The 25,128-nt window shown below is 43.9% G+C and overlaps 1 protein-coding gene across 3 annotated transcripts; it reads right to left on the bottom strand.

The window, feature by feature from the left end:
• Positions 1-1,677: 1,677 nt before the first annotated feature.
• Positions 1,678-23,127, bottom strand: LOC135245520 (podocalyxin-like). Of its 3 annotated transcripts, none has more exons than XM_064318613.1 (9): positions 22,561-23,127; positions 10,983-11,588; positions 8,956-9,089; positions 8,506-8,537; positions 8,187-8,217; positions 6,445-6,559; positions 5,755-5,807; positions 3,982-4,104; positions 1,678-3,645 (listed from the first exon to the last, which is right to left on the bottom strand). In XM_064318613.1, exons 1-9 carry the CDS (start codon positions 22,589-22,591, stop codon positions 3,451-3,453), a joined length of 1,320 nt encoding a protein of 439 aa, XP_064174683.1. In that variant the 5' UTR covers positions 22,592-23,127; the 3' UTR covers positions 1,678-3,450. The 3 variants fall into 3 exon arrangements, with proteins under 3 accessions (XP_064174683.1, XP_064174682.1, XP_064174684.1); XM_064318612.1 differs by having other exon boundaries at positions 8,187-8,222; positions 8,508-8,537; positions 22,561-23,124; XM_064318614.1 differs by lacking the exon at positions 8,506-8,537 and having other exon boundaries at positions 8,187-8,222; positions 22,561-23,126.
• Between the last annotated feature and the right edge of the window lie 2,001 nt (positions 23,128-25,128).

Here is a 25,128-nt window from a genome sequence, read left to right on the forward strand (position 1 = left end):
CTTCTAAACCACACCTCTGTAAACTAGTAAAAATGCAATTTCAGATATCTCAAATATATAATTGTAGATATCTAAAATTGCATTTTTACTAGTCATAATGCCAATTGTGGATATCCGTAATAACATTTTTACTAGTCGCAATGTATTTTGGATATTCTAAATTACATTATGGATATCTGGAATGTTTAAGATCGGCGTATCACGTCACGCTAGGGAAAATGTGGACTGTGTGGTAGGGGTGCCGCCTAGTGGTGCAGTTGTGGTAGTGCAGAAATGGTCTTCATCCTGGTCATTCGGATCGCCATCTCCTGCCGCTTGACAAATATTCTGCGGCATTAATTTACCTGTTGAGTTAACGAAATTCAAAGAAAACAGTTCTCGACAAATGAAAAGCACAGCACACCTGTGCATCACAGCAGCGGTGGTGTGCGTGTGTTTGTGTGATAGATATGCGAGTGTCTTTCAGATGGACACACCGGGGGACACGTAGTTGAAGGTAGGCTACACGAAGATTTTTGATGCATATCCCCCTCCATATATGTACAGCTTAGATAGCATGAAGCGGTTTGTTAAATAGTCTGGTCCAGAATTTTTGACCATTAATATTTTAAATTATGAGGCCGTAGACATATTCATAGCCATTTTATCTCAACCAATGTTTTTTTTATTTATTTTTTAAATAAAATGCAGTGTTCACATACAAGTGTCATAGCAAGGATTTAAACGTAGCTGGTGTTAGCTGTAGCTACATTATTCATGCGTGCTGCTGGATTATTGACATTAGCAATTGCTTCATTATTGAAGTGTGCTGCTGGATTGTTAGAATTAGCTATAGCTGCATTATTAAAATGTACTGCTGGATTGTTAGCATTAAAACTTGCTGCAGGGTTGTTTGTGTTAGCTTTTGTTACATAATCCTAAATCACTGAGGATCTGTAGCGCAGCATTGGATAATTACTAGTTTTTTGCAGGCTAATTAAAAAACTGAAATAATTTATGATTTTATAGGTTTTATTTTACCGGTTGGCCTTCTTGACAAAACGGGCAAAACATCCAGATAATGTTTATGTTAATTACTGAGAGTGAGAACTTTTTATTTGTATCCGTGTCTTTGTGCAATGTTTGGAGGAGTAATTCAGTGATACAACTTTATCCTTTAAGTTTCAGGGTTTGAAGTTTAGATGTCTTGAGGTGCAACCTTCGAATAACTTTGCTTTGTGTTTGATTTTATATCACAAGTAAACGGTAGTAAGAAAACTGTAATGTATTTTTAGTTGTTGCTTCTTTTGTGATGAGAAAGTCAGCCAACTGCAATCCATTTAAAAAATGACAAATTATAGGTTTGCTTAAATTTTTATTCCCAGACTAGAAAAAAAACAAAACAAATGATTTTGTGAATACCAAAAACCCCATCGAAATAGTCTTTGTTTTATATAAAGTTATTAGGCTACCAAAATGGAAGGCAGTCACATGACAGCGTTTTATTGCATTTCTCACCTGTCCTCGGAACCCGACAGTCATGTGACTCCTTCGAACGATTTTCGAGGTGTTCTGGACTTCAGAAAACGTGATAGCTTCTTCTTGTTTTTAAAATTTTTTTTTTTTTTTACAGGAATGGCACTTAAATGTTTTACATTCAACCACAACAACAGAACATAATTACAGATACCGAGCAGCTAATAATTAGAATTTTATTTCTGCGAAACCTTAATCGGCATAAGACGGTATGCATTTCTATTATGACGCTAGCCCTTTTAGGAACGCATTAGGCGTGACTCCAGTGTGTCAGACTCCTGTTCTGCTATATCAGCAAACACCATAAATACAGGACATTTTTTACCCTTATAAAGTACTTTGGTAAAATAAAATTCTAAATTATGTACAAAGTTGCTCATAACAAACTCCCAAACTTCCGACTGTATGCTGGTATGTGTGTGTGTGTGTGTGTGTGTGTGTGTGTTTAACGTACAAAGTGTGTAAATACAAAGTAAAGTTGCCTAAATAACACAATTATAACAAAAATGCAAAGTAATAATTGAAATTTAAGACACGTAAAAGAGACGCGTGGCAAGATTTGATTGACAAGTCAAACGATAGGGACTTCCCATGGAACAGACCTTGAAGATGCATCAAAACTCCTGGTATTAGCATATAGCTAATCGCTACCTATTAGCAGTGCCTGAAAAGACATGCTAGTCAGGGTAGTTCATGTGTTATCGTCTCCTGGGCCAACTGTTAACACTGAAATGAATGTGCCAGGATAATTCATCCTGAAGTCGCAAGGTAAAAACTACTGTGCCCTACCAGCTGAGTGAGCTGCTATTTTATTTTTCCTCTAATACTATTAAAGTAATACATTCTATACACAGGTGAGTGCTCTGAGAATTCTGTGTGTTTTGGAGGAAATAAGCCTAGTGCTAAAGTGGGACATTTGTTAGACTTTAGCCTCCACATTTTACTGTTTATAGGTATGTAATAAATTATCTGTGATGACCAGTGACACTCACCGGTTTAGCTCAAAGTGAACAGAAGTGCACTGCGTGGAAAAAACAAGGTGAATAAAATCAAAAATCAAAATTAAAACAAAATTCACACTGAAGAATAGACCTTCACAGAAATAGAATATGCTGAAAATATATTGAAACAAAATATATTATATAGATATTGCAACACTTCAGTATATGGGCAACGTCACACTCAGTTATTGCAATATATATATAACACTGTTCTGAAATGTACTTATTATATATATATATATTTTAAAGGTGCGCATATTTACAATATATTGCAGTATATTCTATTTCCATTGAGGTGCAACAGTCTCAAGCTGAATTTATGGGAGGGACATCCGGTACCACCCCGTCCACCCAGGAGGTGGCCTCCACCACCACCAGGGGGCGTAGAACTACAGGCAGCCTTTTGAAAGACATTTGGAATGCTCTCTTCAGAAATGCATTAACTTTGACTCTTTTACGCAATGTGAGCTATAAAAGAATTCCCACGTGCTGGAACCACTTACATTATGGAAGTCCAGCAGTTGCATGCTGCAGGTAAAAAAAAAAACACGTGACCAATGCCAACTGGCAATCCCTGAGTCACATGACAGGTCTCTCCCCCTCTTATTGTGTTCCAGTTCTATGAAGAATAGGTGAAAGCAGTAAAGGTAACAGCAGGACTGTAAGCAGTGGGATTATCGTATTTGCAGCGAGTGTTATTTTATACCTGAGCTGACGAGGCTACACAGTGATCGGTGTTTTCAACACCAACGGTGTTAAGCGGTGATGGTTTTTTTTTCCCATAAGTGGCTGAATTCCCTCTAAACTCACACAGTGAACACACCTGCTTCTCGCCCCTACAGATCAGGGCCCAGTCATTTCTGTGGCAGTCGTCGTGGGGTGGAGTGGGGTTTCCACGGCAGCCACAGGGGGGGCGGGGCGGGGCTGGGCGAGCTCACAGGTGCGTGTCCTCCTCGTCCGGCATGTCCTCCTTGCCCAGCGTGTCATAGGGCACGATCCAGCCGTCGTTGAACTCCCCGCTCGGTGCCGCCTTCTTCTCCTGCATCTCCGGCTGCGCCTCCATCACCTCCAGCGTGGGGTTGTCGTGGTAGCCGTTCTCCACCGTCTGCAGCTCCTCCGTCAGGTGTTGCTGTGGAGAGAGAGGGGGGCGGGCGACGGAGGGAGGCCGGACGCCGCGCCTTTGTGAGTCCTCTTCATCCCATTCCCACAATCCCATTGTTCAGGGATTAACAATTGATTACTCTGCGTGACATCACTTCCTGTAATTCATACAATAGCAGAGCCACTATATCTTTTTTGAGACGGTTTATTCCCAGGCAACACAAAAAAGTTCTCACAATGTTGCTGCAGTGTAGTGGCAATGCAGTAACTCTGACAAAACAGAACATTCCAGTAAAACTGTGAGAACATTTTGTGCTAGCTGGGCTGTTTCCGCTAGCGGTTTGCGGCTAGCACGCGAGCTCACCTGGTTCTTCCTGTAGGAGCGGCGGTGGCAGGTGGTGTAGGCGATGAAGGCGGCCGTCATGGCCAGCAGGGCGGCGCAGGAGCACAGGATGGCGATCAGCGTGGTGTTCTTCGGAGGCTCCTCCTCAAAACGGACAACGTCAACACAGCGTTAGTGCAGCGCTAATGGTACGCTAATGCAGCACTAACGCCATGTTAATGCAACGCTAACACCATGCTAATGCCGTGCTAATGGGCCGCTAACACCATGCTAATGCCATGCTAATGGGCCGCTAACACCATGCTAATGTCATGCTAATGGGCCGCTAACACCATGCTAATGCCATGCTAATGGAACGCTAACACCATGCTAATGCAACGTCACTCCCCTGTATATGGCCTGATTTTAAGGGCACGTCAGGTCACAGACAGCAACCAGGGACAGGTCTGCACACATATGGTGAGCTAATGTCACTTCCTGTTTCATTTCTCTACTCTATACACCCAGAGCAGTGCGGATATGGATGGGGTTTATATTCAGGAAATACCTACTACTCCCAGCTGCCAGCTGGATATGTAAGCTTGTTGTGGAAGGAAGACAGTCATTTTAATGCTCAGAACAGGCAGCATGCCATTTACCAATAATGCTCAAGAACATTACAAATTAATCAACATGAACACCAATATTGAAAAGGCAATTAGGCTGACTAGGTGTCCCAACAGTGGCAATTTACACAAAAAAACTAAAAAATAAGTAAATCTTAAGAATTTAATTTTATATTTAGACTTACATCGCATTTCTCTTACTTTTTGCTACAATTTCGCCAAGCAAAAGTTAAAACTTAAGCTAATACTTTCTATTTGAGAGAGAAAATCGTTTTAAAAGTGTCATTACAAGACTAAAACACGTGTTAACAATTTTTTTTTCAAGCTTCTTCATCGTCAGAATAGATCTGTCCACTGCCACTTCAGTGAGTTTTAGGCTGTGTTATGTTTTTGCATTTTCAATATTACATTACATTACATTACAGGCATTTGGCAGACGCTCTTATCCAGAGCGACGTACAACAAAGTGTATATCCATAACCAGGAACAAGTATGACGAAACCCCTAGAGAGAAGTACCGGTCCAAGTACAGGGAACAACCGCATAGTTCAACTTGGACCCTGGTGGTTAAACTGATTAACACTAACAACAAGAACGGCAACAACGCAATCTATGGAAAAATAAAAATAAATAAAAATACAAGTAGTCGTGAAGACTGGCGCATCAACTAAGTCACCTATTAAACAGCTGCCTAGTTACACCCCTAAGTTTAGTCATTTACAGGGGGGGAAGGGAGGGATGGGGAGAGGTGCAGCCTGAAGAGGTGGGTCTTCAGTCGTCGTTTGAAATTGTTCACAGTCTCAGCTGTTCTGACCTCCACAGGGAGGTCATTCCACCATCGTGGGGCCAGAACAGACAGGAGACGTGTTCTGGAAGTGCAGGTGCGAAGAGGGGGAGGTGCTAGGCGTCCTGAGGTAGCAGAACGGAGGGATCTGGCTGGCATGTAGGGTTTGAAAATCTTGTGAAGGTATGCTGGGGCTGATCCCTTGACTGCCTGGTATGCTAGAACCAATGTTTTGAATTTGATGCGAGCTATAACAGGCAATATATTAAATCACAGTGCAAAAATGTTATGGCGTCCTAATTTTTTTGCTCTTTATTCACCTGTCTACCCTAATTGCGATATATCTTCAAAATGTGCTTTTTGTGGTCACAAAGTATTTTTGAAGTTTTTCTTTCTGCATTATACCTTTTCTTTCTGTTTGTGTTTCTCTTGAAGTTCCTTCAGAACGGTGGAGTCAACTGAAACAAAAGTAAATGAATGGCAAATTAAATAAGCTTTTTCTTTTTTTGCTTATACACTATGGCAAATAAGAAAGCCCAGAAATACAAATTTACACACAATTGCAGTGATGTTAAACAAGATATGATTATATAGAGAGCATTCACGCACTTTTACATTATTTCCAAGAATAATAATTACATAATAACAGCTTGTTCACAGTGATCTGATGGGTGGGGCAAGGGGTGTACATGTGAGTATGTTATTCCCATGCAGGTGGTGTGAGGCGGCCATTTTGTGCCAGAATTCTCACCATATCAGGTAAATTGGAGGGGGACACTGTTCAGTCTGTTAAGTTGGGGGAAAATCAGTCAGCCAGACTGAAAATCTGGCTCAAGGTTAAATTCTTAGTGTTTGTAAAAAAAAAGAAAATACATTTTTTTTAAAAACAAAAAAACCTCAGTCCTTTAATATCCACAATGAATCAACGCTCTGATGGTTATATAAAGTGCTGTATATGAACCTAAATGGCGCTCAATACATTAGCTCAACGGTCAACAACACAGGTCAAACACTGCAGGGTGGGGCCAGTTCAACTCTTGCTTGGTGCGTTTCCCCTTTACGCCCACTAGGGGCAGCGCACATTCGTCGACCAACCTTGCAGATAGGCACTCTTGATGGTCCCGTCAGGGTTGGTGGTCAGGGTGCACTTGTCCACCTGCACGGCCTCCATCAGCTCTCCACAGACTCCCCCCAAGAGGTCCGGCTTTCCCTGTCCAGGGTTTTAAACCGGAATTAGTGATCCCCACAAAAACGCGCAACCCGTTTTCAACGGGAAGTTAAAAAGCCTTTATAAAAGAGAGTTTCAGATCGGCTTCTGCCTTTTAAAAGTCACGTGCGCTGAATTATCAGTGATTGCGCACTGACTCGTGGGACCAAAAAACATCTGGCGCTATAATTCGTTTTCAGAAATTGTCTCTAATTTAAGCTCGTTCCTAATTTAGCGGAAATATTTCTGCTTATTGAGCTCAGTTATTCGTTTTTTTGGAAGAATGCAGTTAGTCTTTTTTTTTTTTTTTTTTTGCCTTTCCAAAATAATTGAGTTTAATTGTTAGTTTTAAAAAAAAAATTTTTTAAACATTTTTTAAAGAAAGCAGTCAGTCCTTTATTTTGCTTTTCCAAAAGTAGCTTTTTTTTGAGGGCATTTATGCTTTTATCTGCCAATATAACTCCAGGCCTTCAGCTCCTTTTGGCACACTGATGACATTATGCTGGCTGGGAATTAATCAGCACAGTAACCCTGCTCTACTGCAGCTGAGCCAATCAAAAGGCTCCCGAATTGCGACGTGATGTTGACATGGTAACAATCTCCATGGTCGAGTCAGTGCTAAGTACTTAGTCTTGGTACTTCTCCAATGTTTTAGCACTTCTCAACACAGATCGCAAAACGGTAAACATTTTATTCGATATTTTATATTATATTAATAATTGATATATTCCATATAATTCCATATTATTATGACATGACTTATATTATATCATTATTAATTAAATTTATATAGCACTTTTCCAGATGCTCAAAGTGCTTTACAGTGAAGGGGAACTCACCTCACCCACCACCAATGTGTAGCACCCACCTGGGTGATGCACGGCAGCCATTTTGCGCCAGAACGCTCACCACACATTAGCAAGGTGAGGGGAGAGAGACATTTATTTAGCCAATTAAATCTGGGGATGATTTTTAGTGGCAAGTTTTTGCGAGAGCCAGATCTGGGATTTGGCCAGGACACCGGGGAACCCCCTACTCTTAGCGATAAGTGTCATGGGATCTTTAATGACCATAGAGAGTAAGGACCTCGGTTTAACGTCACATCCAAAAGACGGCATCTCCTACAGCACAGTGTCCCCGTCACTGCACTGAGGCATTGGGGTTTATTTGTATTTATAACGATATGTTTCATAGCCATAACCGTGGAGAGCGCAAGTGTTCCTTTGTTTTGAGCTAGCGGAGCGGTTGTCACATCAGCACAGGGCACTGTAGCCGACCCCTTTGTGTGCGGAGAGAGGGGTCACAGGTCAAAGTGTGTGCTTCCTGTGTTCAAGAGGAGCGGATTACCCCAGGGCTGTTATTAAAGGAGCTGGGACGAGCGGTTTCCCACAGGCCCGAGTGCGCGGTCGTTTCTCTAAACCGCGACGCGCGGTTTCCTCTCCTTCCTCCGCAGCGACCGAATCCCTCTCTTTTTTACTGCCGTGACACTCGCCTCGTCGCATACGCCAACCCAACCCAGGGTTCGCCTTTGGTTGGCCCGGCCAGGTAGGCGGGGCAACCCCTGTCTCATATAAGCCCCCGTACGCCACCATCTTCCCACACAAATTTCACCACTCAAGTCACGTCTCACCTTTTCGTCCATCTGACCTTTCACATAAACCACCGTCTATAAAAAAGAGAGAGAAAGAGAGAAAGAAATGATTTCCTTTAAAGGAGTCAGTGCAGTGGGAGGTGATTTCCTTGCTAATAAAAAGGTAATGCAGTCAACCGAGATGCACTGATTTTTTATTAAAGGCAAACTTCCTGTTACACATCCACCCTTCGTAATGAGCGAGAGGAACCGGTTTGCATTTTTTGTTCCGGTAGACCTGCCGGAACATTCCGCTTACTCTTTCTGTGCCCAGCATAGATGCCATGCGCACAATTTCAGCGGCTCTGCCCACCCTCTTACCTCTTCTCTGTCTCCGCCTTTCGTCGTGGCCTGCAAAACACGTAGAAACAATTACTCGTGTTTCTTTCATGAGAGGCGTCCAAAAAAAGATGACACTGCACACACACACGCATAAGACAACGGTGCAAGGAGCTGAGGTTTAATTTAAAGGTTTAGAGCCAACGCTCAGAGGTATTTTACGAGCTAGCGCAAGTGCTTAAACGTCACATGGAGGAGATGACACATTTAGACGGCTGGACGCTAGGGAGGTGCAAAGGAACACAGGCGAAGTTGAGCGAAACGGAGCAAAGGGAATTCCTTGCAAACTAATGGAAACTGGAGGCCACACCCCTTCTCCATTATATATTTGTATATTATCTTGTGTGTACGGATGTGCGTGTATGTTGGAGAAGGGAGAAAGAAAGAGTTTTGACAGTGGCAATGGGCAGGAGTGACTCTTCTCTCTCACCTCGGTTGTCTTTGGGAGGATGCCAGTTCCGTTGCCGGTTGTCACTGCCCCGCCTGGCCCCGGTGCATCCTGGGGTACCGTTACAGTTGTAGCGGCACTGGAGGGGCTCTGGGTTTGTGGGGTCGGTGGCACCCCTGCCAGGAGGAAAAAAAACGGATAACGTTAGCGCAGCCATTAGCAACCACAGCGGCTGTCCCAAGCCAATGAAACGTGACGGCTGAACCATGATAACCAATAACACGTGACCTTGTTGAGTCCACGGCTGTAGAGTCAGATTGCAAACATAGACAGGCCAATAGGAACCCTCTTGTGGTACACAGACTGGCTAAGTTAGATACACCAAGGCATAGATACATGCCATTCAGATCAATAATTTAACGTTTCTGACCACTGGCTATCTTGTACATACATACCACACATTGTCAAAGTGGAACTGGATGCATATAAGTTACGTGCATGGCAGACCAGACTTTTCTATGCCGTACTGATCTCGTCTGTTGTATTGGAACCAATGAAATATTCTCAAAAAGTGCAAACCCCGCCTTCTGGTCACATTGGCAGGCTCAATTACACCAGGCAAGATCAATAGAGCACAGAAAAGCATTTGAATCCAAAACAAATACGTATTTGACCCAGGTCTGGTGCATGGGATTTCTCTTTTCCCAGTAGTGCGCTAACATTATTAGCCAAGGTCATGTGCTTAGCAGAGTCCTCTGGAAATTCTGACATCAGTTTGCTCATGTCCGAGTTTTCCGAATCGCCTGTCCAGCGCTCCACACCAACCCCCAGTGGAACTTTTCCAACAGTAGATTTCAAGATTTGAAATAGACCTATTATTATTATTATTATTATTATTATTATTATTATTAATAATAATAATAATTACATTTATATAGCACTATTCCAAATGCTCAAAGTGCTTTGCAGTGAAGGGGAACTCACCTCACCCACCACCTATTTATCAGGTGATGTCATCAGTTTTTTGTAAATGACACAAAGAGAAAGCAGAGGAACCCGCGAGACTAACAAGGGCAAGACGAGATGTTTAGAGGAAATGAAACGAGTCAGGCATTCTTACCCTGCGGTGTTCTGGGTAACCCGGGAATTCTGGGAAATCTGAGCTCTAGGAAAGCAAGTGTTCTCTAAATCTGGGATTCCAGGTGATTTGAGGAATGGGAAAGTCAGGCTTTTCCCAAAGGGCTGCGCGAGTAGTGTATGAGTTTGGCATAGAGGTACTCTTGTTTGTGGGATTGTGGGGCAGTGTGTGTGGTGGGTGTAGAGAGGTTGTTTACCTGCGGGATTGTGGGTGGTGTGTGTGGTGGGTGTAGAGAGGGTTTTTACCTGTGGGATTGTGGGTGGTGTGTGTGGTGGGTGTAGGGAGGGTTTTTACCTGTGGGATTGTGGGCAGTGTGTGTGGTGGGTGTAGAGAGGTTGTTTACCTGCGGGATTGTGGGTGGTGTGTGTGGTGGGTGTAGAGAGGTTGTTTACCTGCGGGATTGTGGGTGGTGTGTGTGGTGGGTGTAGAGAGGTTGTTTACCTGCGGGATTGTGGGTGGTGTGTGTGGTGGGTGTAGAGAGGTTGTTTACCTGTGGGATTGTGGGCAGTGTGTGTGGTGGGTGTAGAGAGGTTGTTTACCTGCGGGATTGTGGGTAGTGTGCGCGGTGGGTGTAGGGAGGGTTTTTACCTGTGGGATTGTGGGCAGTGTGTGTGGTGGGTGTAGAGAGGTTGTTTACCTGCGGGATTGTGGGTGGTGTGTGTGGTGGGTGTAGAGAGGTTGTTTACCTGCGGGATTGTGGGTGGTGTGTGTGGTGGGTGTAGGGAGGGTTTTTACCTGCGGGATTGTGGGTAGTGTGCGCGGTGGGTGTAGGGAGGGTTTTTACCTGTGGGATTGTGGGTGGTGTGTGTGGTGGGTGTAGGGAGGGTTTTTACCTGCGGGATTGTGGGTGGTGTGTGTGGTGGGTGTAGAGAGGGTTTTTACCTGCGGGATTGTGGGTGGTGTGCGCGGTGGGTGTAGGGAGGGTTTTTACCTGCGGGACTGTGGGAGGTGTGCGCGGTGGACGCGGGGGCGTCGGTGGGAAACGCCGTAGTCGTTTCCGTAGCCGCCGCTCGCGTGGACGGCGAAGTTGCGGCGGGAGCGGAGACGCTGCTGGCAGACCTTACGGTGGGCAACGCCTGCGGAGGCTGTTCACTGGCGGTCGCCTTAGGTGACACGGTTACCACAGCCACCGTGGTCGTGGTCCCGGTCCCGGTCCCGGTCCCGGTCGCGGGCGTCGTTTCGTTAGCGGTTGTCGTTTCGTTAGCGGTTGTCGCTTTGTTAGTGGTTGCCGCTTTGTTAGCGAGGGTCGTTCCGACACTGCCCGTCATTCTGGCGGTTGTCATTTCGGTAGTGGGCGTCGTTCCGACAGAGGCTGACGCTCCGGCTGTGGGAGTTGTTTCGGAGTTGCCTCCAGTGGTTGTGATGGCAGCCGTCGTCATGGAGGCGGCCCCTGCCGTGGTAGCGGGTGTCGTCGTGGTGGGGGCGCTGACGCCAGTGGTAGCTAGCGTGTCCTGCTGCGTGGCGGAGGCGGTGGCGTTTGTGGTCAGCTCCAGGGTTTGCGTTATGTTCTGGCAGAGGCCACAATGACACAACGCGCCTGAGAAGGGGAAACAGCACTGAGTCCAGCACGCGCCTGTTAGCGTTGCTAACAATTCTGCGCCCCCCGAAAAAACATTGCTCTGGGCCCCAGGTCTTCAATAAAACTAAAGCTACTTGTTTAGCTGCAAGTCCCTCCCCAAGCTGTGTGTCCCAAAAAATTGTCACCATTTTCCACCCCACTAACACCCCCCAGCCTACACAGCACTCCCAGCGCATCAGGGCTCTACTGTAACACATACCCAGCAGTGACTAGCATTACCCAGTCATTTAGAACCTACTGCAGCTCAGCAACACAGTAATCTCACAGTTTTGAATTTTCTATTTATTTATTTATTTTTTTTAAGACAGTTAAGACTATTTTTTTTTTCCCTCCTAGCTCTACATTTCCTGTCAGGGCACCAACCTAGTTTTACGACACCCAGCCACTGCGCAGAATATATTTTATCAAAATGAGAAATGAATTGACGAGAATTAGTGACAGCAAGCAAAAATAATACAAATGTCATTTTTGAAAAATCTAAATCGAAGGCGACCGTGGGGCGCTTGGGGCGAAAGGGGCAAGTGTTAGGGCACCCAGGGCCCCACCTGAACGTGCCTGGTCCTCATATTCAGAATAAAATACAGAGCAAAAGATGACAGCTGTTACTGTGGGTTCTCTCAGAACGAGGGTGTGCAGAGTGCAGAGTGATAATGCAGACAGGAATAAGTTGGCTGCTGGTAGCCGAGCTTCCCTCAGTCACATCTGCAGCGAATGGATTCGTCTGGCTAATATTAGCGGACAGGACGCTACACACAATAAGCACGGAAACGCCACACCCACTGACCTCACCGGCTCTGTGTGTGCGCGAACAATGCCGCCCGGCCCCCTACACCGCTACAGGAGCGTTAGGGGTCTGAGGACAATGTCTCAGTGAGCTCCACCCTCACACACACACACACACACACACACACACACATATATATATATATACACACACACACACACACACACACACACACCACACACCGTATAGAGGTCTGCGGACAATGTCTCAGTTAGCAGCTCCACCCTGACACACACCCACACACATATATATATATACACACACACACACACACACCACACACCGTATAGAGGTCTGCGGACAATGTCTCGCAGTCAGCAGCTCCACCCTCACACACACACACACACACACACACAAATATATATATATACACACACACACACACCATACACACCACACATGCACACTCTCTCTCTTACACACACACACACACAAATATATATACACACACACACACACACACACACCATACACACCACACATGCACACTCTCTCTCTTACACACACACACACACACACACTTTCACTGTTCCTCTCTCACTCACTCACACACACACACACACAAACATCCTGTACTCACAAAAGGAAAACTGACCGAACTAGCACAAAGTTGACACACAGCGAGAAGGTTTCTGTCCATCTCATGGATGGGTGTGTGTTGGAGTGTGTGTGTGTGCGTGTGGAGTGGGGGGTTGTGTTTGAGTGTGTGTACATGTTGGGAGGGAGGGGCAGGATATGTATGTGCATGTGTGTATTTATAAGATCGGCTGATTGGCTGACACAGTGAGTGGCAGGTTGATAACAATGACACATACTGGGGTGGGGTTCCATGTATCATTGATATTATCTCTGGGGGTGGGGGGGGGTTCACCCAGTTAATGTGTTTGATCAAAACGTATTCCAGTTGCGGTTCAAAAACACATAAATGTTAAAGCATTTATGTGGGAGTGCTGTTGATCTGAATTGTCTTTATTCAACCAATCAGAGGGCAGCCATGTTATTGTGTCACTCATCGAATGACCAGGGAAGTCTGTTGTAGTAAAAAAAAAAAAAAAGAAGAATTTAAAAAATTGATGGTGAAACTACATTGGTTATCACAGACCTTACTACTTGTAATTATATCACAGATTTCACTGCTGGGGCTGCATCATATAGATTTGACTGCTGTAACTATGTTATCGATTTCATAGCTTTAACGATCACAGATCATAGATTTTACAGCTGTCAGTACATCACACACACATCACACATACACACTCTCACTCACTCTCTCTCTCTCTCTCTCTCTCTCTCTCACACACACATCACACACACATCACACATACACACACTCTCTCTCTCTCTCACACACACACACACACACACACGCCACACACCCTACACCACACACATCAGTACATCATACTAAACCTTGCTGCCACACACCCAGAATGCTAGAAGAAGAGACAACAGTAACAGAGACAAGCGGACTTCGTCTAGGGCACGTGACCCAGACACCTGATTCTAATGATCGAGGTCCTGATTGGAGACCATTAGTTAATTAGTTGAATCAGGTGTTGCAGTGCCAGGCTAAAACAAAAACCTGCACCCACACAGGCCCTTTCTGGATAAGACTGGACGCCCCGGGTGACGGGACACCGTAACACAGGGGTGCGCAACCCTGTTCCTGGACGGCCAAATACATTTCTGGCTTTCATTCAGCCTGTCCTGCTCACGTATAGTACAGGCCAGAGCCGATCGCTTCATACTCAGGACACGAGAACATTCTTCAGCTGTCAATCAAGGGCATATCGATCAATATAACATACAGACCGAGGTCCTTGCTCACTGTGGTTATTAAAAAGTCTGTGGCACTTCTTTTTTTTTACCTTGGCCAAATTCCCACAAAAATGGCTCCCTGGATCTTGCCACCTAACCACCACCGGCCCCGCCCCCCCCCCCCAAATCTGATTGGCTGAACAATCAATTTAATTCCCCACCCACTGTGTTTCCCAGGGTCATCGCTGCTAAAAAGCTGAGTGCTTACTTCACGAACTCGGTTAGATAAACTGAGTCCATGTGCAGTAGAACGACTGAGAACGTCTCATTAAATTCATAACGATTTCAGAGTCCCCCTGGGTGGGGAATCCCCACCTTTTACATGGCAACCGTAAACCCCTCCCATCTTTATGACTTTTGAACGCGGGCCACCCGGTTGCCAGGCTGAATAGTCTCAGCTTATCAGCCTATTATTATTATTATCATCAACAACATTAATAATAATAGATAGCATTCAAAAAGCGGTACGCTGAAGCTTTTAACAACAAACGTCACTAGCCACTGGATGGTACTTATATCAGTGGGTGGAGAGGAATCAGTCTTGTGATCTTTCTGTGAAATCCACACATTCTCTGACTTCAGAAGAAGAACCCAAGTGGTCAGACCCATGGTTCTGACCCGCTACAATGCCTGTTTCCAGTGATGTCACAGTCACAGTGATGTCACCCTGCTAATAAGAATGTAAAAACCCTGACCTGCTACAATGCCTGTTTCCAGTGATGTCACAGTCACAGTGATGTCACCCTGCTAATAAGAATGTAAAAACCCTGACCTGCTACAATGTCTGTTTCCAGTGATGTCACAGTCACAGTGATGTCACAGTCACAGTGATGTCACCCTGCTAATAAGAATGTAAAAACCCTGACCTGCTACAATGCCTGTTTCCAGTGATGTCACAGTCACAGTGATGTCACCCTGCTAATAAGAATGTAAAAACCCTGACCTGCTACAATGTCTGTTTCCAGTGATGTCACAGTCACAGTGATGTCACAGTCACAGTGATGTCACCCTGCTAATAAGAATGTAAAAACCCTGACCTGCTACAATGCCTGTTTCCAGTGATGTCACAGTCACAGTGACGTCACTCTGCTAATAAGAATGTAAAAACCCAGACCTGCTACAATATCTGTTTCCAGTGATGTCACTTCAGATCCATTTTAACCCTGCTAGTAAGAGCATAAAAACCAAATGGAAACGCGGTCTGCATTTCACAGGGACATCGGTCCACCGCGGGAGCACACTGCGGGATGCTTCTGTCACACGCAGGTGGTTATCGCTGATTAGGCACCTGACGTCGGGTCTGGGTCCCAGACCCTGGCTCTGGACCGTAGCCGGGGGTGGGGGTGGGGGGTGTGGGGCGAGCGTTCCAGCCCGGGTTAGCGAGCCCGCTATCAGAAACGGACAGGGCTGTGAGAACTGACCCCTGTTTTCTCCGCGTCTTCCTGCCCGATGTTGACTCTGTTATGAAATAGGATGTGTGCTTCCCCAAGAGAAAATAACCACGCCCGTCTCGATCGCCGCACCGGGGGTGCGGGGGGCGGGGGGGTGCGGGGGGGGGGCTCCGAACCGTGCCCCAACAATATTCGGGAAGAAGGAAACCGCTTGAAAGCATTATTTTAAAAGCGGTTAAGCCGCCTAGACTAGCTGTGCATTTTACTTTGAGGACCTCACTCTCATGACAAGAAATACCTGGTCTTGAGCACTCAACACATCTAATAAACGGTTATGTCAAAGTCTCATGAAGCCAATTTTGGAAATGTTGTGTAGAGCTCTTAAGTCAAATGACAATTATATACTGTTCGGATAAATAGAGTACTTCCAAACAATACGCACAATTGAAATAAAAGGTATGGAATCTTCACACAAGTATATAAACTAATAAAGTATATTTAAAAAAAAAAGAATACAAAAAGAAATATGCTTTGCTCGCAATGTCATCTTGTCGGCTTCCATGTTTTAAAGCCATAATGACGGAGCTGTTGAAGGATTTTCTGCACACTTCTGCGATATTTTCAAATAAAATTTTACAGAACTGCAACTTTCGGCAGCCAGGAGTCATTCCATTTAATTTATAGTTTTGAAATGCTTTATTTCCCCCAACTTTCCCGCAATATTGGGACATAAATAAAAAATACAAAATAAAAGTTCAATTTCAGCCTTTGCTTGCCCTACTAGCAGGGTCGTAACTACCATTGTGGACACTGAGATCATGTCCTCTGTATTTTTTTTTCACGTCCATTTCTAAAGCTGATATTTAACTTTATTCTTCAGTGAGAACATCAATTACAATTCATTTTAGTGGCGAATGAGTGGTCTTCAGTATTTTCTCTAATTTAAGCCTAACCTAGAGGCACACGTACAGCGTTTACATTATGAAATGCATAATCAATTCAAAGTAACAATTTAAAGGGGAAAAGAGACCGTACCTCAGCCAAACCCTCCCACCCCCCCACCCCACCCCTGCCAAGTCTCTCAACCTTGGTGGTTTTTCGCTCCTTGGCATTGCCACTGCATGCTAGTGATCTTACTCTAAGCGTGTAAACCTATTTTCTCGATAACTATAATAAAATAAAGTATTTTCTGTTTCTGACGTGACTGAATATTCAATCCCTCAGTTTAGGTGGGGGGGGGGGGGTGAATTTGTACACATTTTTGACAGTTGTCTCCATGACTGTCTCTGAATTGATTATTTGGGTCTGGCGCTGCTATTTTAGCCTTGTTATAGAAGCACTCTGGAGGACTGCTTCTGCTCCTGCTACACGCCTATTTGAGTTTGATAGTCAGCCGGAGTGGTTTTGTCATAATGCAAATGAAAAGCCAGGGGGTGAAGGGAATGCCTCTCTATGGCACTGCTGTGTTTTCTGCGTCTATTTACTTCCATTTAAATGGAAGCTGGAATTGTGTCCCCCCCCAACCCCCAATGCACACATCAGCACCTCACATGTCCCTCGCATCTCCTATTGGCTCAGCGGCGTCCAATGGCGATTCAGACAGGAGAATCTCAGCGAGACGGTTCCTGTTATCGCCCTCTCGTTCAGATATACTGCCCCGGAGCGACTCTGACAATCACAGACCTCATAAAGACTGAGATCAGTACAGACCACAGAGAGACTGAGATCAGTACAGACCACAGAGAGAGACTCTGACCATCACAAACCTCAGATCAGTACAGACTTCAGAGAGACTGACCGTCACAGACCTGAGACTCAGATCAGCACAGACCTCAGACAGCTACAGACGGGTCATCTCAAGGCTACAAAATATCTTTCAGGAAACATTAGTAAAATCGTAAAAAAACAAAACAATTGAAGCTGTCATTTTGTGGCTTGTTAGTTCCACAACTATACGTTACCCAGTAATTGGTATGCCTACCCTCATTATCGAAGCACAATTCTGTTCTAATTTAATTGAGAAACGCAAGATTCGTCCAGGTTCTTAAAAATGGTTTGTGTGACGTCACAGTTTTTCCCTCAGGTTGTGTCCATTCCACGTGTCGTTTCACACGCGTATCTGTAGCCCTGCACTGGACCGTGAACCCGGCGACCTGTTATTCCCCAAGCACGCAGATGTAGGAAGAAAAAAAAAAAACACTTGGCGGAGTTTGCCGAATTGTCCGCCTTCCTGCTGAGCAAACTGTAAACAGACGGAGAGAAACTGAGAAAGAGGAGAACAAGAAAAGAACGTGAGCAGGGGGAGAGGCGGCGCTCACAGACGCTGAGAGACCGAAGCGGTGCGGTCGACAAAATTCTTCCAAACGCCACCGTGTTATAGTACGTTATAGTACGTTATATTACAGTATAGTACAGTATAGTACGTATATACGTTAGTACAGTAAGTACGTTATAGTACAGTAGACGTTATAGTAGTATAGTAACGTTATACGTATGTATAGTAATAGTACGTTAGACTATAGTACGTTATATACGTATGTACAGTATAGTACGTTAGAGTATAGTACGTTATATCGTATAGTACAGTATAGTACGTTATAGTACGTTATAGTACAGTATAGTACAGTATAGTACGTTATAGTACGTATATATAGTAAGTACTATGTACGTTATATACGTATATACAGTATAGTACGTTATAGTACGTTATAGTACGTTATAGTACAGTATAGTACGTTATAGTACAGTATAGTACAGTATAGTACGTTATAGTACGTTATAGTACAGTATAGTACAGTATAGTACGTTATAGTACGTTATAGTACAGTATAGTACAGTATAGTACGTTATAGTACGTTATATTACAGTATAGTACAGTATAGTACGTTATAGTACGTTATAGTACGTTATATTACAGTATAGTATAGTATAGTACGTTATAGTACGTATATTACAGTTAGTACAGTATAGTACGTATGTACAGTATAGTAAGTTATACGTTATATAGTATTTACAGTATAGTACATTATAGTACGTTATAGTACAGTATATTACGTTATAGTACGTTATAGTACGTTATAGTACAGTATAGTACAGTATAGTACGTTATAGTACGTTATATAGTAGCAGTATAGTACGTATTACGTAAGTACGTATAGTAGTATAGTACGTTATATTACAGTATAGTAAGTATAGTACGTTATAGTACGTTATATTACAGTATAGTACAGTATAGTACGTTATAGTACGTTATAGTACAGTATAGTACATTATAATACGTTATAGTACGTTATATTACAGTATAGTACAGTATAGTACGGTATAGTACAGCATAGCATGTTATAGTACGTTATAGTACGTTATAGTACAGTATAGTACAGCATAGCATGTCGTAGTGCTGGAGATGTGCCTCCCAGATATATTAATGCGTTCTCTTCTTGTTTTCACCAACGGGATGCTGCGATTTGTTTGCAGTAAGGTTTCGTGAAGCAGAAGCAGGAAAGGGTGTGGGCCAGCAGAGAGGAGTCCTGCTCTCTGGCCAATCGTACGAGCGGATTGCTGCTCCGTTCCCTCGGACCGGCCCGTCCTCATAGGCCGAAAAAATTCAAAAGTGCTGCAACCTACAGTACTGACGCAGCATGCCAGACAAAGGGATGGGAGAATACAGTTTGTGTTAATGAAACTGTGTGTATGTGTGTGTGTGTGTGTGAGAGAGAGAGAAGGTGTGTGTGTGAGAGAGAGAGAGAGGGTGTGTGTGTGTGTGTGTGAGAGAGAGAGAGACTCTGTGTGTGTACGTGCTCTTCTGCTTGGCTGTTTTTGCTGAGGGATGCAGGGTGGGGGAGGAGTCTGACGGTACCAGCCTCTGGGTGATTCATAGGTAAAAGACACTGTTGAGAAAGCAGGTTGCGGGAGAGGGAGGGTGAATCAGATCTGATGAATGTGCAGCATTACAACTCACTCCCTGCAAGAGTCCCAAATGAAGCACCACCTCCCCCCCCCAGATTCTTTAAAAATGAGTAAAACTCCCCCACCCTACCCACCACACCCAAACTCTATGATCCTCTGGGAGACAGAGAGTACTACACTAGGGCCCTATGTCCCAGGAGAGAGAGACAGTACTACACTAGGGCCCTATGTCCCAGGAGAGAGTGAACGAAAGGCAGTACTACACTAGGGCCCTATGTCCCAGGAGAGAGAGACAGTACTACACTAGGGCCCTATGTCCCAGGAGAGAGAGACAGGACTACACTAGGGCCCTATGTTCCAGGAGAGAGAGAGAGAGACAGGGCCCTAGTATAGTACTGTCTGTCTATGTCCCAGGAGAGAGAGAGACAGGGCCCTAGTGTAGTACTGTCTGTCTATGTCCCAGGACAGAGAGAGACAGGGCCCTAGTGTTGTACTGTCTGTCTATGTCCCAGGAGAGAGAGAGACAGGGCCCTAGTGTAGTACTGTCTGTCTATGTCCCAGGACAGAGAGAGACAGGGCCCTAGTGTAGTACTGTCTGTCTATGTCCCAGGAGAGAGAGAGACAGGGCCCTAGTGTAGTACTGTCTGTCTATGTCCCAGGAGAGAGAGAGACAGGGCCCTAGTGTTGTACTGCCTGTCTATGTCCCAGGAGAGAGAGACAGGGCCCTAGTGTAGTACTGTCTGTCTATGTCCCAGGACAGAGAGAGACAGGGCCCTAGTGTAGTACTGTCTGTCTATGTCCCAGGAGAGAGAGAGACAGGGCCCTAGTGTTGTACTTGGTCCTATGTCCCAGGAGAGAGAGGACAGGGCCCTAGTGTAGTACTGTCTGTCTATGTCCCAGGACAGAGAGAGACAGGGCCCTAGTATCGTATTGTCTGTCTATGTCCCAGGAGAGAGAGAGACAGGGCCCTAGTGTAGTACTGTCTGTCGATGTCCAAGGAGAGAGAGAGACAGGGCCCTATGTGAGAGTACATGTCTGGCATGTCCAAGGAGAGAGAGAGACAGGGCCCTAGTGTAGTACTGTCTGTCGATGTCCAAGGAGAGAGAGAGACAGGGCCCTAGTGTAGTACTGTCTGTCTATGTCCCAGGACAGAGAGAGACAGGGCCCTAGTGTTGTACTGCCTGTCTATGTCCCAGGAGAGAGAGACTAAGGCCATGTCCTCACTGACAGGGCACGCCCTCCATGGGAACTGACAAGTTGATACAGTTTCTTCCTCACCATTGTTCTCTCCGGAGTTAATGTGCACTGCATCAGACCCCAGATCCAAACTAATGTCCGCGGCCCTTCCTGTCCACCCCACGTCCCAAAATTAGGGGTGTTGGACGCAAGGCCAGATCTACCTAGACCCAAAGCAAGTTCAATAAAGGCACACACCCCCCCCCCAGATTCAATTAAAACAGCATCACAGACAGAAACTCAGATAAAAATGGTTTTGTTTTGGTTTATAGCGACGTATAAGATGTGCAAGCTTTTAAACACAAAAACACTGATTTGGGTCTCCTTCAAGCTACGGGATTTGTTGTAAGTTTTACAACGGTATAGAATTCAAACATTTTTAAGAATATTTATAAAATACTTAAAATTCTTACCTGATTAATTTAGCTAACTTATACAAAAAAACTTTAAATTTAAATCGTATTTTATAACAGCATTTAAATCTATAATGTTCCAGTTTGCATTGCTAATACAAACTACTCATGGGACAAGGATAATTTTTGTCTACAGTAGACACATCTCAAATTTAATCTGGGTGCACACAAATTGTAAAACGACCAGAGAGAGTCTCCTGTGTTGAATAAGTTACTTTCACCTACAATTTATAGAATAGAATAGAAAAGAATAGAAACGGCAATTCTAACGATTGCGCTGACACTGTTGATCCTTGTAATAACATGTCTTCGAAAGGACTGACGCGCAAATGATTCTCAGCGAGTTTTCCTTGTGATAGACAGATGCGAAACTCTAATTAAAAAATAACAGTACTCCTTTCGCGTCTGTCAGCAGCAACGCTTAATTAGCGGTACGGCTGCAGCACTTCCACGGCCCGGCTGAAGTTTTTCCGCGCGTGTCACCAGACGGACAGATGTTTCATCTCTCCACGTCCACACCCCCTCTCACCACCCACCCCCAGTACCACTCTACCGCCTGGTCATTTGTTTTTTTTTTCCTCCCAAAACAACGACCCCTTCTTCACATACACATACCACCGGGTATCTTCTCATCCGGTCACGGATGCTTTTCTCAAAACGGCCTCTTCATTAAATACTAATATGTATCATACAACGGTACGCTATAGCAATTACATTTCACAGCCTTCAATGCATTTAACTGGACAACAACCTAGTCAGAAACAATACCTGTATTTTCCTGATAATAAGCATCTTTCATCATTGAAAAAAACCACATGGTCACGCGCCATTCCTTTGTGCCATTTGAAAAGCTTTCAAGTAATAACGGTTAGTTTTGCGTTAATTAGAATAAACGCGTGCGCTGCAGCGAACACTCAGGTCCCAATCACCGACTGCACCTGGCTCTACAGGAGTGGACACAAGTGCAGTATGAATTCCGTGTTCTTATCAGCCTGACGTCCCACGCTCAATAACAATCCATTCCAGGTTTGATTTTGTTTATAATTGGATTATACTGTTACTACTATTATTATTATTATTATTATTGTAGCCTTGTGTGTCTTGTGATAGAGGGCTACACAGCAAATTGTTGCAGTGCTGTTCTACAGAGTACATATGGTACCAAATGGACTCGTATGTACTCTGCTGGAGTTGAATTAACACTGGACATTTTACTGCGTATACCAGTCAAATCTAATGAAAGCATTAGGGTAGAACTAATTTCAAGTAGACTAACGAATCCCTCAGTGAAATGGCATTCAAGTAAAAAGTTGAATTCTAGTCCAAAATACAAAGAGCGGAATAAGAGAAGGATCCAGAGAAAGGAAAAAGGAATTACTTACCAAGTAAAAGAAAAGTGGCTATCACACGCATTTTTGTTTTTTTTTCTTTCTTTCTTCGTTTCCCCCCGGAAAAAAAAGTTAAAATTCAGTTCAGTGTCGCGCTGAATCCGTGGTGGTCAACTAAATTTTTATTTTGTATAAATGAAGCGCCTGGAGATGCGGGGAAGCACGTCGCTATTCAGTTAGTTACGGGAATCTCCTTGCACTCGCATTTGAAGTAAATGATTTTGTCCCGATGTTATTGTTTTTGCTGAAAGCCAGGAATGCTTTTGTTTGCGTGTCTCGCCTCTCTTCGGGGCTCTCCGACTCGGGGATTTGGGGGAAGGTTTTTTTTTTGCAGGTTTCCTTGGCTCCGCTGAATGTAAGCCGCTGTCGCTGGCTCCCGCTCCGCCGCTATTCAAGCATTGCTCCGCTGGTGGAAGCTGGGGCAGTATTGTACTCGCTTCAGACTGAAAAGCCCGTGACTGGACCAAACCTTCAAATGCTCTTCAAGTATCCAGCTGCTCGCGCGGCTCTGGCGTGGCACTGCCCACTTGTCCGCAGAGTGTCACGAGCGCCGACCACGCCAGATCAGAAGAGCTCCAATCGGAAACCTCGGGTGGACCCTTTCTGTTACCCAAACAAAAACAAAAGAGAATTCTCATAGACAGAATGTTCCTGCAGCTTGGATTTCGGAACTGAACAGGCACGCTGACTTCCATTGTGACAATGCTTATTTTTTAATGCATAGGCCTATTTTAAAACATGTTTTATAAATTTAATAAAGATTTTCAGAGATAGATTAAATATTTTCACCGAAAGGTAGATTTAAACATTTTTAATGACATCAAACAGCGAAAGAATCAACTTTCAGAGTATTTTCAAAAACTTGGGTTCACACACATATAGTCGGTCATAGGTTTACCATCACAGTGCTTGGGAAAACTCCACATGAAGCCAACTGCCGAAATGTTTGCTTTTTGGATTTTGAGCAAGAAAAGCAAACAGTTGTGAATGATAGCCGTCTGCCCTAGGTTAATGCAAGTTTAGGAAACCAAGCTGGCATCAGACCTTCTATCATCTACCAGAAACACATCTGAAATAGGCCTACAGGTGACACGAGACAATTCACTTATTCTGCCAAAAATAAAAATATTTAAAATAAGACGCAAAAACAAGAATTTCGACACATTAGAACTTAGTTATTTCACATTCCAGAGAGTAAGAACAACAAAATAGGTGGCACATTCTGTGGGCCACAGTCCCAAATGTCTTATGGAATTTTACATAAGACATTTGGGGCTGTGGCCATGACAATTGGCACACGGAAATGCGTCGTATTGTGTCAATATTTACATACAATGCATAAAGGAACTCAGTTTTTAAATACTGATTTGTACAATGCAAGTAATCTCCAAATCAAGAACATTCACTGAATGAACTGCAGACGTCTAAGCGAGTACCAAACCCGTCAAAATTAAAATTGGTTACATTTAAATAAGTAAATGCAAAACGCATAAGTAGGCTAATTTAAAAAAAAAATCATTAATGGCTGCCTCACTAGCGTGGAACCTATTTTATTTGTGATTCATCTATCTGAACTCAACTGTAATATTAAAAGGGTGTTAAGTGACTTATGCGCATTATCTACCCTTGATTCTTGAGCAAGGGTGACGGGGTTACGCCAATCATGGTGAATGACGCGTTTTCCGTATTGTAAAGTGACTTTACGGTGGCATTAAGTGGCGTTACAAAGAGTAATGAAGATTGAGATCTATTCACATTACTTTTATTGTTTTTGAGGTACTTCTGTGGTTTTATGCTTCTTTTCTTATGACTTGATATTCATGTTCTTATGAATGTTCTTGATTCTTGCTCTTTGGTTCTTGATTAGCACAGTTAACTTGCACCTGTGCTCTAGTGCCGTTTACTTGCTGCCATGGGAACGTTAGGAGCGATGTCTACCAATTGCCCATATTAATCAGGTGATGGACTTCAATCACTATGAGGATCTGTTAAATGAATGTAATGTAATATTAAATTCAACATATTTCACCAAGTACATTAAACCTCTGGAAGACTCTTTATATTACAATTACTTTAAGACCCTTACTGTTTGTGTTTCGGAAATCAGAATGGTAACGCAGCTACTCCACATAAGATGACGTTTTACATTTAAATAATTTTACACTAATGGTTAATAAAATTCCCAGAATTCTCAATTGTAACATCAATACTAAAGGTAACATCACGATGAACCTTTAGTATTACTGGGATCTGACATTCAAAGAGTATCACTAGCTCCCAAATAAATTGTAAGAAGAAAGAAAAAGCTGTTTTTTTGTACATGTACTCCGTCGTGCTGGTTAAAAGTGAACAATCTGAGAACACAGACTGGTTCTCAGACATTTATTTAGTACGATATATACCATGGTTTTAGCCACGCTCATATTTCCAGTTAACTGCGCATGCTTTTGTTAGCATGGGCTATCGGTCGTTAGCCATTAAATTATATACTACAATTCTACGACACACGAGCACTTATGAAGGGGTGAATCGGTTCAAACAATTGTTCTGTGTCAGATAGGG

This window comes from Anguilla rostrata, chromosome 19 (genome assembly GCF_018555375.3).
Source record: "Anguilla rostrata isolate EN2019 chromosome 19, ASM1855537v3, whole genome shotgun sequence".
Classification (NCBI taxonomy): Eukaryota; Metazoa; Chordata; class Actinopteri; order Anguilliformes; family Anguillidae; genus Anguilla; species Anguilla rostrata.

Excerpts from the sequence above, each read along its gene's own strand:
- LOC135245520 (XM_064318612.1), bottom strand. The coding sequence starts at position 22,591 with ATGCGTGTGATAGCCACTTTTCTTTTACTTG. Across the intron at positions 11,589-22,560 it reads AGCCACTTTTCTTTTACTTG|GCGCGTTGTGTCATTGTGGC; the intron begins GTAAGTAATTCC and ends TCCCCTTCTCAG. Across the intron at positions 9,090-10,982 it reads CACCTCCCACAGTCCCGCAG|GGGTGCCACCGACCCCACAA; the intron begins GTAAAAACCCTC and ends TCCTCCTGGCAG.